Source organism: Molossus molossus, unplaced genomic scaffold (assembly GCF_014108415.1).
Source record: "Molossus molossus isolate mMolMol1 unplaced genomic scaffold, mMolMol1.p scaffold_m16_p_1, whole genome shotgun sequence".
In the NCBI taxonomy this organism is placed as follows: Eukaryota; Metazoa; Chordata; class Mammalia; order Chiroptera; family Molossidae; genus Molossus; species Molossus molossus.
The window spans coordinates 182,417,331-182,431,768 of record NW_023425344.1 but is presented as its reverse complement, the minus strand read 5'-3'; the positions used below and the strand labels follow the sequence as shown (position 1 = coordinate 182,431,768).

Genomic DNA, 14,438 nt, shown 5'->3' with positions numbered 1-14,438 from the left:
TAACTTTGATGTGGTTGTGGGAGGATGCGATACCACGTTTACCTACGCCGCCATCTTGACCGGAAGTCTTGTATGTTTATTTTAGAAAGAGAAAGAAAAAACATCGATTGTTCCACTCATTTATGCATTCATTGTTTGATTTCTTGTATGTGCCCTGAGGGAATCGGACCCGCAATCTTGGTGTATCAGGACGATGCTCTAAATAATGGAGCTACTTGCCAGGGACCTTATTCTCGTAAAAGTCATAACAAATGAGCCTGGGTGGTGTGGCTCAGTTGGTTGAGCGTCCTTCCATGCACCAAGAGGTTGGGCTTGACCCCCAGTGTCTGGGGGGCATGCAGGAGGCAGCTGATCAATGTTTCTCTCATACCGATATTTCTGTCTCTCTCCCTCTTCCTCTCTCTAAAAAACAAGTTAAAAATGAAAACATAAAAAAGCTAAAAAAAAAGAAAGGAAATAAATATTTACCAGCTATGTCTACAGTTTTGTAGCATTTATGTTCAGCAAAATAACACTAAATGTAGTTCTTACATAAAAACATATTAAGCTTTGTGTTATTTTTTTTTTAATGCAAGTATTATTTTCATACTTGAAAATGCCATTTTAAGTGTAGAGTTGGATGAAGTTTGGGCATTGTATACAAATGTATTACCATAGCCACCATCAAAGTATATAATGGTTTTCTCACCCTAAAAAGTTGTTTTTTTTATCATTCTTTGCAGTTGATTTCTCATCTTCACACCACCCCCCATCCCCTCTTTTCACCCTAGGTAACCACTCATCTACCTTCTGTCACTATAGTTTTGTGTTTTTTGAACATTTCATATAATTGGAATGATAAAATGTGGATGGTCTTTTGTGTTTTAGTTCTTTTTTTTTTAATCCTCACTCAAGGATATGTTTTACATTGATTTTTGTTTTTTTTAGAGAGATTGAGAGGGAAGGAGGGAGGAAGAGAAACATTGATGTGAGAGAGATGCATCAATTGGTTTCCTTCCAGATGTTTTTTTTAATCCTCACTTGAGGACATTTTTTTTTTTTTTATCCTCACCCGAGGCCATTTTTCCATTTTTTGTACAGACAGAGTGGGAGGGAGAGAGAGGAAGAGAGAGAGTGAGAAACATCGATGTGAAAGGGACACATCGAGTGGCTGCCACCCGCACGACCAACCAGGGCCGGGGACAAACTGCAACCAAGGTACATGCCCTTAGCGGGAACCGAACCCGGGTCTCTCCGGACCGCAGGCGGGCGCTCTAACCGCTGAGCCAAACCGGCCAGGGCGGTTGCCTTCCAGATGTGATTGAACCTCCAACCCAGGTGCATGCCCTTGACTAAGAAACGAACCTGCAACCCTTCAGTGCGTGGGTTGATGCTCTAACCATTGAGCAACACTGGTCAGGGTGTGTTAGTTTTTCTTTAAAAAATATTTTTACTTTATTGATTTTAGAGGGAGAGGGAGAGAGAGATAGAAATATCGATGAGAGAGAACATCAATTGGCCACCTCCTGCATGCCCCCCACTGGGGATTGGGCCCACAACCTGGGCATGTGCCCTGACAGGGGATTGAACTGGCGACCTCTTGGTGCATGGGTCAATGCTCAACCACTGAGCCACACCAGCCGGACTAGAGTTCTTTTTAATATTAATTTTTAAAAATTAAATTTATTACAAAAACACTGTTTTATAACATTGTATAGTATCAGGTGTACAACGTTATAATATGACATCTGTATACACTGTTGTGTGCTCACCACCAGAAGTCTAGTCTCCTGTCACCATTTATTTGACCTCCTGGAGTTCTTTTTTTTTATCCTCACCCGAGGATATTTTTCCATTTTTTTTGTACAGATAGAGTGGGAGGGAGAGAGAGGAAGGGAGAGAGAGAGAGAGAGAGAGAAACATCGACGTGAAGGGACACATCGAGTGGCTGCCACCCGCACGGCCAACCAGGGCCGGGGACAAACTGCAACCGAAGTACATGCCCTTAGCGGGAACCGAACCCAGGTCTCTCTGGACCGCAGGCCGATGCTCTAACCGCTGAGCCAAACTGGCCAGGGCCTCCTGGAGTTCTTTAGCTTAGCATATTTTTGAGATTCATATTGTTGCATGTACTAATATTTTATTCTTTTTCCTTGTTAGTAGTAGTCCATAACATGAGTATATATAATTTATTCACCGGTTGATGAACATTTGAGTTGCTTCCATTTTTTTGGCTATTATCAATAATACTAGTATGAATATTTGCATATACATCTTTGTGTGAACATGTGATTTTATTTACTCTTGGGTGAATACCCACGAGTAGAATTCCTGGGTCATACGGTAATGTATGTTTAACTTTATAAGATACTGCCATACTGTCTTCTAAAGTGGCTATACCTTTTGCATTACTACCAGCAATGTATGAGAGATGCAGTTGTTTCATATCTTTACCAACAAGATGTAGTCTTTTTATTTTTATTATTATTATTTTTAATCCTCACCCAAGGATATTTTTCAATTTATCTTCAGATCAACTGGGAGGGAGGGAGGGAGGGAGGGACGGAGGGAGGGAGGGGAGGGGAGAGAGAGAAAGAGAAAGAGAAAGAAACATCGATGTAAGAGAGACACATCGACTAGTTGCCTCCTGCACAACCCTGACCAGGGCCGGGGACTAAACCGCAACCAAGGTACATGCCCTTGACTGGAATTGAACCTGCAACTCTTTGGTTTGTGGGCCAGCTGCTAAGCCAAACCGGCCCGGGCAGATGTAATCTTTTTAACTTCAGCCATCCTTGCTGGTATGTTGATCTCCTTTATGAATGCTACAATATTGTGAAATAAGTATATACAGGGAGTGGCAAAAGTAGGTTTACAGTTATTTGTATGGAAAATAATACAATAATTAATAAATAATAATAGAAGAATAAACTTTCACATACTCACAACTATAAACCTACTTTTGCCCCATCCTATATTCCTGCTTTGTGAGAACATATGTAGGCATATGTTCAAATGTTTCCTATGTAATTGTGGGACCATCATATATATGACATGATTTTAGTAGTTTGGTGATGTACAGTTAAATTCAAGTGTCTTCCTACTCTTAAAAATGCAAGTTAATACTTTTAGGTTTTTCTTTTGATTATGCTTATTCTGTGTCAATGATTCATAAGTAAAGCAGTAAACAGAGTGACTTGTGTTGATAAAAAGACTGGTGATTATGAGTTTCATATTTCTGAGAATACAATCCTAGAGTCCTTTAGTTTTTGGATAATCGATTTAGAAATTTTAGATGAATTCAGGGATTAAATTTAAAAGAAATATGATTAAGAACAAATGAAGATTTGTCTTTTTTTCTTCTTCTTTAGGACATTTTCATTCCATCTCCAAGTTTGGAAGAACGATCAAATGATGGAAAGAAAGGTGGAGATTTGCATAGTTCTTCTTTGACTGTTGAGTGTTCTAAAACTTCAGAGACTGAACCAAAGAATTCTACTGAGGATCTTGGGCTGTCTTTGACAGGGGATTCTTGTAAGTTGATGCTTTCTACGAGTGAGTATAGTCAGTCCCCAAAGATGGAAAGCTTAAGTTCTCACAGGATTGATGAAGATGGAGAGAACACACAGTTCGAGGATACTGAACCCATGTCTTCAGTTCTCAATTCTAAACTTGTTCCTGCTGAAAATGATAGTATCCTGATGAATCCAGCACAAGATGGCCAAGTAGAAGTGAATCAGAATAATGATGAAACAAAGGGGGATGACGCAGAAACCAGAGATGACATCAGTATTTTAGCCACTGGTTGCAAAGGCAGAGAAGAGACTGTAGCAGAAGACGTTTGTATTGATCTCACTTGTGATTCAGGGAGTCAGGCAGTTCCTTCTCCAGCTACTCGATCTGAGGCACTCTCGAGTGTCTTAGATCAGGAGGAAGCTATGGAAATTAAAGAACATCATCCAGAGGAGGAGTCTTCAGGGTCTGAGGTGGAAGAAATTCCTGAGACTCCTTGTGAAAGTCAAGGAGAGGAGCTGAAAGAAGAAAATATGGAGAGTGTCCCATTACACCTTTCTCTGACTGAAAGTCAGTCCCAGGGGTTGTGTCTTTCAAAGGAAATCCCAAAACATGTATGTCAGGAAGCTATGGAAGTTGAAACCAGTGTGATCAGTATTGATTCTCCCCAAAAGCTTTCAGTCCTTGACCAAGAATTGGAACATAAGGATCAAGAAGCATGGGAAGAAGCTACTTCAGAGGACTCGAGTGTGGTCATTGTAGATGTGAAGGAACCATCCCCCAGAGTTGATGTTTCTTCTGAACCTGTAGAGGGAGTGGAGAAATGCTCAGATTCCCAGTTGTGGGAGGATGACGCCCCAGAAATAGAACCATGTGCTGCGAATAGAGCTAATACCCATGAAGAAAAGTGTGCTGAATATGAAGGAAATCTGAAATCAATGACTGCAGAAAAAGAACCTGTACAGGCTGACTCTCCACAGCCTCCTGTGACTTCAGTGAGAACGGATGATGCTCCAAAACCTGACCAGCAGATGCAGCAGATCCAACCTCAAGAGAAAACAGATAACTCATTAACAGGCGATTCAAAAATGGCTAATACAAAGCAGCTGGGCTCAGGTGTAGAGGCTCAGCAGCCGGAGAAGGCCTCAGCACACACCTCACAAAGCTTCTGTGAAAGCTCTAGTGGTGAGTGTGATTGTAAATTGTTCTGTGTCTCCAACCAAATTACAATTTGGTATGAAGGTAGGAGAGAACTGCATGCTCATGTCAGGGCTGAAAATTAACTTGGATTTATGTTTGTGAACAGCTAATAATAATTGGGAAATTTTGGGTTATATTTTTTGTAGTTGTAATTATTTATGGAATAGGATCATTTGATGTTTATCAGCTTTATAACTTAGGAGTAATCAACATGATTTTTATAAATATGTAAATAGTATATCAATCTGGTGTTTTCTACTAAGATCCCAATCTTGCTCCAAATTTTTATATTTTGACAGTTGCCTTGAAGTGCAAGGATCTTTTTTGATTACTTGGCACAGTAAAATCATATTCAGAACTCTGTTAATGAGTATGCTGTTATTTGTTGTTTCCACTTTAAGGGCATTAAGTAAAGTTTCTAAATTTTGCTCAACATATATACATCTTAAACCTTAAACTGGAAAAGATACTAGTTTGTGTCCTTTATTTTATGAAGTCCAAATGAGAATATAGATTACTTTGTGAAATATTTGTAGAATATTACATACGACATTAGCTGAAAAGAATTTAAAGTTTGTAAATGCCCAGAGTTAATATAATTTAAAAACAAAACAAACTTCAAAAATATAAAAAAACACAAACTTATGAAAACAAGTTTCTAGAGTTATGGAAATGCTAAACAGTATTTGGACAACATCATAGCTCTTAGTATTGGTGATTATACCTTTTGGTTTTCCTGGAACAATCCCAGTTTATATTTCTTGTCTAGGTGTGATTATTAGTACTTCTTTTCCCCCTCTCTCTCAAAACTTCCCTATTCATTAGGTTTTATATTCAGGACTTTTTCTCCCGACTTCAGAACAAGAAACTGAAGAAACGTTAGAACTGAGCCCTGGCCATTTTGGCTCAGCGATTAGAGCATCGGCTCGCGGACCAGAGAGGCCCGGGTTCGGTTCCCGCTAAAGGCATGTGCCTCGGTTGCTCCCTGGCCCCAGTTGGGGTTTGTGTGGGTGGCAACCACTCGATGTGTCTCTCTCACATCAATGTTTCTCTCTCTCTCTCTTCCTCCCTCCCTCCCACTCTATCTCAAGATGAATGCAAAAATGTCCTCGGGTGAGGATAAAAGAAAAAGAAATGTTAGAGCTGAAACAGAGGTTAGAGGCTGTTTGGTTCAGTCTTTTCTTCCTAAAGTCATGTGGCTAATAAATGATTGAGGTAGGACAAGAATCTAAGTTGCCTGATTCTCAGTGCTATGTTTTCTCCTATAAAACTGTATAATGTAGTATCTCTGATTCTGATGAGTTATGGTAAAGAACTATCTGAATGACTTAATATTTTGTGTTACTGAATATTTTTGTAATTTCATTACATCTAAACACTGTTATTGATCTACCTAGGCTAAAGAAGTATCAGAGCCTGTAGATTGTTTCAGTTTGGTTACTTAGGAGTACTTTTTAATTATCTTAGCAATTGTATGTAAAAGAAGCTTCTAAAACATTGGGTTATTCTCTTATGTTAATAGTATTCTTCACAAATTCTTGTTTATACTATTAATGGGCAGAGCCAGCCTCTTCTTTTATTTATTAATTTTTAATCCTTACCCAAGGACATTTTTGCATTTATCTTCAGATAGAACGGGAGGGAGGAAGGGAGGAAGAGAGAGAGAGAAACATCAATGTGAGAGAGAGACATTGATTGGTTGCCACCCACATGACCCCAACCGGGACCGGGACGGACTGTAACCGAGGCATGTGCCCATAGCAGGAACCAAACCCGGGACTCTCTGGTCCATGGGCTGACGCTCTTAACTGCTAAGCCAGACGGCCAGGGCGCCAGCTCTTCTTTAAAAAAAAAATTAAATTGATATTTAGAGAGAGGGGGAGGGAGAGGGAGAGAAACATTGATGCAAGAACGAAGCATTGGTTGGCGACCTCCCGCACGCCCCCTACCAGGGATTGAGTTAGCAACCTTTTCATGTACAGGACGATGCCCAGCCAACTGAACCACATTGGCCAGGACAGAACCAGCTCTTTTTTATAATAGACATTGCCAGAGTAAAAGTCATTTTACTAATATTTGCCTAGATTATTGAAAATACTAGTTTACTAATAAGTTATAGTATTGAAAATACTAGTAAGTTATATTCTTACTAGTTTACTTCAAGAGTTAGTTTTTGAACAAATAACTAAAAGCAGTGAAGACAGTGGTTGGACTGTTAGACGATTAAAGTAAATCATTAAGAACATTGCTAGAACAAAAAATACTATTTTGTACTTACAGTTGTTTAGTTGCTAAACCTCAAGAGAGACTAATTTAAATGAGAGTAACCTAAGAAGTTAATGGTTTTGGAAAGACAGAATGAAAGTTACAAATTAGTTGAGTCCCAGGTTTGTTAATTAGATTTCTGTATGTTAAAGTTAGAAGGATACTGTTCTTTTGTTGTTGTTAAAAGCTTTACTGATTGAAAAAAAAAAAAGATGCATGCTTAATTGTGGAAAATGTTAAAATGATACAGGGGGAGACTGGAAAGGGAGAAGGGGCCAGAGGGAGTAGGGGGAGAATCCTCTAAATGCCTCCATTTATAGATAACTTGTTACTGTTAATAGTTTGGAAACTTTTTCAGACATGTTTCTGAAGACCTACTCCTGAAATTTGAACAAAGCAAAATTAGGAAGATAGTACTTGGAAGCCTAACCTTATCTATTATAGAATACATTTATGATGACTTGATATGAAAAATCTTAACAAGTTTAATAAGTCTTTAATTAAATCCACAAATGGTTAGTATATAATAGGTTAAAAATGATCAGTGAAACTAATAGATCTTGTGCTCTAGCTCTAACATTTGTTGGCCTACTTTATAGAAAATCGTCCTGATTGGCCATTAATGTCAGAGGCAGACTCTTAGGGTAGACTGTTTATGTATGGCGTCACTCAATATAGAAAATCTTATATATTTCATTAGATGGCTTTAAATCAGTTGTAAGAAGTGATCAGGTCCTCTTTTGAGAATGAAAGCCTGGCTTTTGTTTGTAATGGAAAGTTAGAAGACCTTACTGACATTAAAGGTTTTAAATTTTGCTTTGAACTAATGAATCTCTGCAGTCTCCCCACTCAGATAGTTTGACAATGGATATTGTTTCCTTTTGATCATTCATATCTTTCTTAATGGGTTGGCATGCGGCATACATTAGGATGAACCATGATAATCTGGGGAATTAAGGGATTTGATAATTTAAATAATGTAGGTGTGCTAAATGTTAGGAAAAAAAATATGTTGAAAATTCTAGTAAATTTAAGAGGATAAAATGTTACTCTGCAGTGCCCAGCCATTGTGGCTCACTGGATTGAGCATAGACCTATGGACTGAGAGGTCCTGATATGATTCCTGGCCAGGGCACATACCCGGGGTTGCAGGCTCCATCCCCAGTAGGGGGTGTACAGGAGGCAGCTGATTGATGTCTCATCGATGTTTCTATCTCTCCCTTCCTCTCTCTCTAAAAAATCAATAAATCAATAATAATTTTAATTTAATTTAATTTATTTTTTTATCCTCACCTGAGGACATTTTTCCATTTTTTGGTCAGTTAGAGTGGGAGGGAGAGAGAGGAAGAGAGAGAGAGAGAAACATCGATGTGAAAGGGACTCATCAAGTGGCTGCCTCCCACACAACCCAACCAGGGCCGGGGACAAACTGCAACCGAGATATGCACCCTTAGCGGGAACCGAACCCGGGCCTCTTTGGACCACAGGCCAACACTCTAACCGTAATTTTTTAAAAAATATTACTTTGGAGGGTTTGGTGATAATTTGATGAGATTCGTGGTGTATTTCAGATGAGTGAACAAAAGCAGAGAAATGGGAAAGCATTTGGAGGACATTGAACAAAGGCTTTATGAACATGAATAATTAAATAGATTAGAAATGTAGGCTGCTACCAGTTCATTGAATGCTGGCTAAAGAGTCAGAAATTTACCTTACAGTTTTGACCAGGAGCTAACATGTTTAAAGTCATGTTCTGTATAGGAAGATTGGTTTGGTTGCAGAGTGCAGAAACAATTGGGGTATAATAAGAAATATATTTGGTCTTCTTAAGGTCCCTGCACAGAGCTCCTATAACCCTTAATTTTTGAAGTGAAAGGAATATAATATCTTTTGTTATTCAGAACAAGCCCTTTAAGTCACACCTGGGCTTGTGCTAATTCCTGATTTAGGGTAGATCCCTGTATAGCCTCAGGATGGGGCTGTTCAGAAGAAAGATCAAGTGATTATCAGAGGGTTGGAACTTTCATCCCTACCCATTGACTCCTGAGAGTGGAGGGGCTGGAGATTCAAGCTCTATAAAAACTCTTGAACAACATTTGGTAAACTACCTAATTGGTAAATGATCCCAGATGGTATCTCATCCCAGTTCCACAGGGACAGAATCTCCTGTTATCAAAACATTCTGGACCTCACTCTGTGAATTGCTTTATCTGGCTGTTAATCTGTGTCTTTATAATAAACTGGTAAACATAAGTCAGTGTTTCTCTGTGTACCCTGAGTGGCACCAGCAAATTAATTGACCTGATGAGGAGGTTATGGGAATCTATAATGTATAGCCAGTTGGTAACAATGTATAGCATAAATAACAACTTGGACCTGCTACCAGCATCTGAAGGGGGCGCAGTCTTGTGGAACTGAGCCTTCAACATGTGAGATCTGATGCTATCTCCAGGTAGAGAGTATGAGAACTGAGTTAAATTTGTAGAACACCCAGTCATTGCCCTGAGAATTGAAGAATTGCTTGGTGGTGTTGGAAAACACATTAGGCAGACTCTTTTCACAAGTAGTGACTGGGTATGGCATATTACAGTTATTTTGAACCATCCCAGGAAAATAAGTACAAATTTTTATTTGTTAGGTTTAAGAAGAGCAGTCTGGAACAATTTTTTTTTTCCTCTCCCAAATTTAGTCATTTTATTAAAAGAGGTAAACAATCAGGACATCAGAAAATGTGATTTTGGCAATTTGTTCATTTCACTTAGCAAAAATTTGAAACTTTGACCTAGTTAAAAACTAATGTTAAAAAATCTTTGCAGTAGAAACCTTTTCTGAAGGAAAGGGTTTACTGAACCATATACTGGCCAGAAAAAGGACTAGGTCCTGGGACATATGTTCTAAACCACTGGCAAAAGGGCTAGATAGAGAAGATGAGAACATGGCCCTTTTATACAATGGATTTGGGGAAGAAAGATGTATGTTGTTTTGAAAGCATTGATGTTAGCCGTAGATAAGACAGGAAAATGATGGGGTAGGGTAGGGAGGCAGTTCTAGGATAGAGGCATAGTTCATAAGGAAGAAATACTTAACTGCTTCTGGATTAGTTAAGGGCAACATAAACCATAAGCAGGATGCAGTGGCATCTGGTGGTCAAAGTTTTTGTTTAAAAAAATTTTTTTTTCTTTATTGATTCTTTAGAGAGAGGAAGGAAGAGGGAGAGAGAGATAGAAACATTGGTGAGAAAGAACATCGGTTGGCCGCCTCCTGCGTGCCCCACTGGGGATCTGGCCCACAACCTGGGCATGTGCCCTGACCAGGAATCGAACTGGCGACCTCTTGGTGCATGGGTCAATGCTCAACCCCAGAGCCACACCAGCCAGGATCAAAGTTGTTTGTGGTAGCCATCTGGAAGTTGATTCAAAGTTTTAATATACATTCTGGAATGTGAGCAGTCTTTTGTTGGTTTTGGTCTGAAGTTCTGTTAACTGATTAACCTCTTACCTCTTCCTCCCACTCTGCATGCAGCCTATTTTAGTTTAGGACATCTCAGAATTTTCTGTTGTCAAACCTTTTTGTATCTTGAAAGATGTTTTATGTTTACATTCACTTTATAATGACTAACCAAAAATGTGTATACTGGAATGCTCACATATGTGAGATTTACTATTGTGCCAGAGATGTAGATATGAATATTATTGCTATGATCTAGAGTGAATGCTGGTCAGTACTACTGAACCATGAAACCATAGATTTCTGTTAGAACCAATGAGTATTTTGAAGTACTTTGGCCCATGAGATCTTTTGTCACCTCTTTATAAATTACAAGTGTTGCCATCAGACTTCAATCTAGAGGATGCTACTGCTAAAGTTTATAAACGACCTCCTTGGATTAACATTGCACAAAATAAAAATGTCTAGACTTGAAACTACCCAAATTTGTATCACTGTGTTCCCAAATGTACTGTTTTGAAGCTTGGATGTTTTTAGTTCCTTTTGACCCCATGTTCCTCAGGGCCTCCAAACTTTGGGCTTCCTCTATTTGCTTATCCTTTGGTTGTCTATTCTGTCAGTCCTATTGTTGTTGGTGGCTATAAAGAAAACAGAGAGAACAGTAGGAAATTGGCTGGGAGGCCTGGTGAGGGAGGTTGGGAGTGAGGCAGAATTTGGGAAAAGAATAATTTAAATAGTACTTGCAGTTCTCCTCACTTTTGCTCTTTTTATACTTACTTCCGTTTTGGTTTCCTTCTTGTTTATGTACTTATTTTTTCCTCCAGAAACTCCATTTCATTTCACTTTGCCTAAAGAAGGTGATATTATCCCACCATTGACTGGCGCAACTCCACCTCTTATGGGGCACCTAAAATTGGAGCCCAGGAGACACAGTACTCCTATTGGTGAGTGACTAAAATGTAATGCCATTTAGAGCAGAATTTCTGAGATAATATTTTTTATGCAAGTGATTTCTTTTAGATCCAAGGAGTTGGACCTTTCTCATAAGGTTGATTTTTGTGTTAGGAAGAATAAGGTTTTGATGTCTGATTTCATGAGTTTTCTCCCAGAAGATATTGAGTGGTGATGAGAGAGAGAAAGAAAGGGTAGAAAGAAGAAAGTAAAAAAAATTTTAGGGATTTTATTCTGTTACTTAAAAGGCAATAGAATCTGAGTGCTAAGCAATGATATAGATCTGTCTTATAAGGAAGGGAGAGCAAGTAGGGTAGAAGTACTATTAATTCAGTATCCTGCTGATCAGTCTGCTGCTTGACAGGGCAAGAAAACAGGTCCTTCTTCCCTAAAGCACCCAGTAGTCTTCTACATTAACCTATTTGTTTTCTCTAGTCAGTGCTGGGAGGTAACAGTCATGCCGTCTGGAGTCTCCTGCTACCTATGCCTGATGCTGGCAGATGTGGGTTGGCTGAGGGCTCATGCAGCATCCTTTGTCCAGATGCAGAAGTGGAACTGAATCCTGTTGCTCCTCTTAAGACCAGGTGTCAATACTAGTGTGTAGTTGTTGATACTTGTGACAGGATCTATCCTAGGAACCCGTTTCAATCCTGCAGAGCTGTGGAGCCAAACAGGCAAATTGATGACCTTGAATTATTGTTTTTTGTTTGTATTTTAGTGTTCTTTCTTTCTTCCTCCTGCCTCCCTTCTTTCAGATATTAGCAACTATCCAGAAAGCACCACGGCAAACAGTGATGTCATATCTGAAAGCATGGTGGAGACCAATGATCCTATACTTGGGAATGAAAAAGGAGATTCTGGGGCTGCCCCAGAAATGGGTGATGGTAAATTATGTCTAAGAATGAAACTAGTCAGTCCTGAGACTGAGGCGAGTGAAGAGTCTTTGCAGTTTAGTCTGGAAAGTAAGTTTTATTTTATGTGAATCTTGTATAATTAGTAGCTCCGTATCATCTGGGAAGTAGTGATTATATTTTTTCTAGTTATACTTTTTTATAATTATAAATGTATTTGTAAAGTCTTATTCTCATGGATTTAATTATTTGCTTTTGGCCGATCACTGTCATATTACTGAATATGCTCACTCCATTTTATAATCTCTGTGGTTCCAGTTTATCTCTGTATTAAACCTGTGTTGATGTTAAGTAATTGGTTTCCATATTCAGAAACAATTCAGAAGAGGGTTGAACATTTAAAATTTTGAATTCACATTGTAGGTTCATGTTGACTTATTTCCCACATTAATTGCAGCTTATGGCTAAAATACAGAGAAAAAACAAGGGAGTGGCTGCAAAGTAGAGACCAGATTCTGAAAACCCTTTGTTTTTTTAAATCCTCACTCAAGGACATTTTTCCATTTTTTGTTCAGATAGAGTGGGAGGGAGGGAGGGAGAGAGAGAGAGAGAGGAACATCGAAGTGAAAAGGACACACCCGCACAACCAACCAGGGCTGGGGACAAACTGCAACCAAGGTACATGCCCCTAGCGGGAACCGAACCCCGGGTCTCTCTGGACCATAGGCCAACGCTCTAACCGCTGAGCCAAACTGGCCAGGGCTGAAAAGCCTTTTTTTTTTTTTTCCATTTTTTGTTCAGATAGAGTAGGAGGGAGAGAAAGGAAGAGAGAGAGAGAGAAACATTGACGTGAAAGGGACACATCGAGTGGCTGCCACCCACACGACCAACCAGGGCCAGGGACAAACTGCAACTGAGGTACACGCCCTTAGCGGGAACCGAACCGGGTCTCTCTGGACCACAGTCCGATGCTCTAACCGCTGAACCAAACCGACCAGGGCGAAAAGCCTTTTATATCATGCTGAGAAACTGAAAAATTTTAGGCAAGGGAGTAATATTCAGATTTGCTTTTTTAAAAGGATCAGCTGAGCCCTGGCTGGATGACTCAGTTGGTTGGAGTGTTGTCCCGTACACTAGAAGGTTGTGGGTTTGATTCCTGGTCAGGGCACATACCTAAGTTTCAGGTTTGATCCCTGATTGGGGCATGTAAGGGAGGTAACTAATTGATGTCTCTCTTTCACATAGATGTTTTTCTCTCCCTCTCTCTCTCATCTTCCTTCCCTCTCCCTCCTGCTTCCTTTCTCTTTCTGCCTTCCTCTCTAAAATCAATAAACATATCCTCAGGTGAGAATGAATGAATGAATGAATGAATGAATGAATGAATGAATCAGCTGAGTGTTTTGAAATTGCTTTTCATGCATCATTCCTTGCCTTGCCCATTTCCTATTCTTCTACCTGGCAAACCGAATCTTTAGCCATGAATTGGGATCATAGTAGTGGGGATAGAGATGAGGGATGAATGTGAGAGGTGAATAGTAGAATAGGGACAACTTGGGACCAGTTGAATATAGAAGTAAGGGGGAAGAAAAAAATATAGGATGATTCTACATCTGTGTTTAGTTTCCGTGATAGCACTCCAAAGTAGATATCCTTATTTCCATTTTATTGATGAGAAAACAGACTAAGAGAGGTTTCTAAGTTATATATTTATGGTCGCAATAATTGGTAAGAAGTAGAGCTGGAGTTTGAATCAGATCTGATTCCAAAGCTTATAATTTAAAACAAAAAAATGTTTTTTTCTCCTTTGTTGATTTTAGAGAGAGAGGAAATGAGAGGGAGAGAGAGAAACATTGATGAGAGAGAACATTGATTGTCCGCTTCCTACGTGCCCCCCACTGAGGATTGAGTCCACAACCTGGGCATGTGTCCTGATTGGGAATCAAACCGATGACCTCTTGGTGCATAGGTTGACGCTCAACCACTGAGCCACACTGGCTGGACCCAAAGCTTATAGTTTTTTTTACTAAGTATTTTGTAAATGCTGTTTAAATGGAGTTATAAGAGGAAGAAGTCTTAAAAGAAGTCAGAGAACAGAACTAGGAGAGTATAAAGCCATGGAAAGCTATGGGGAAGAGAGTTACAACAAGAAAACAATGTCAGATGCAGAAGTGAGGAATAGTAAAATATTTCTGAAAATGTACTTTGGATTTGGCAATTAGAATCCATTTGGTG

General features: G+C 39.4%; 1 protein-coding gene across 1 annotated transcript in view; it reads left to right on the top strand.

Annotated features, from left to right (window-relative positions):
- The window catches only part of TP53BP1 (tumor protein p53 binding protein 1), a 99,148-nt gene that overhangs the window by 38,997 nt on the left and 45,713 nt on the right, over positions 1-14,438 (top strand). Inside the window, exons 12-14 of the mRNA XM_036258380.1 lie at positions 3,351-4,677; positions 11,229-11,348; positions 12,111-12,317. Of these exons, the coding sequence (XP_036114273.1) occupies positions 3,351-4,677; positions 11,229-11,348; positions 12,111-12,317 (1,654 nt within the window). The remainder of the gene's footprint in view (positions 1-3,350; positions 4,678-11,228; positions 11,349-12,110; positions 12,318-14,438) is intronic.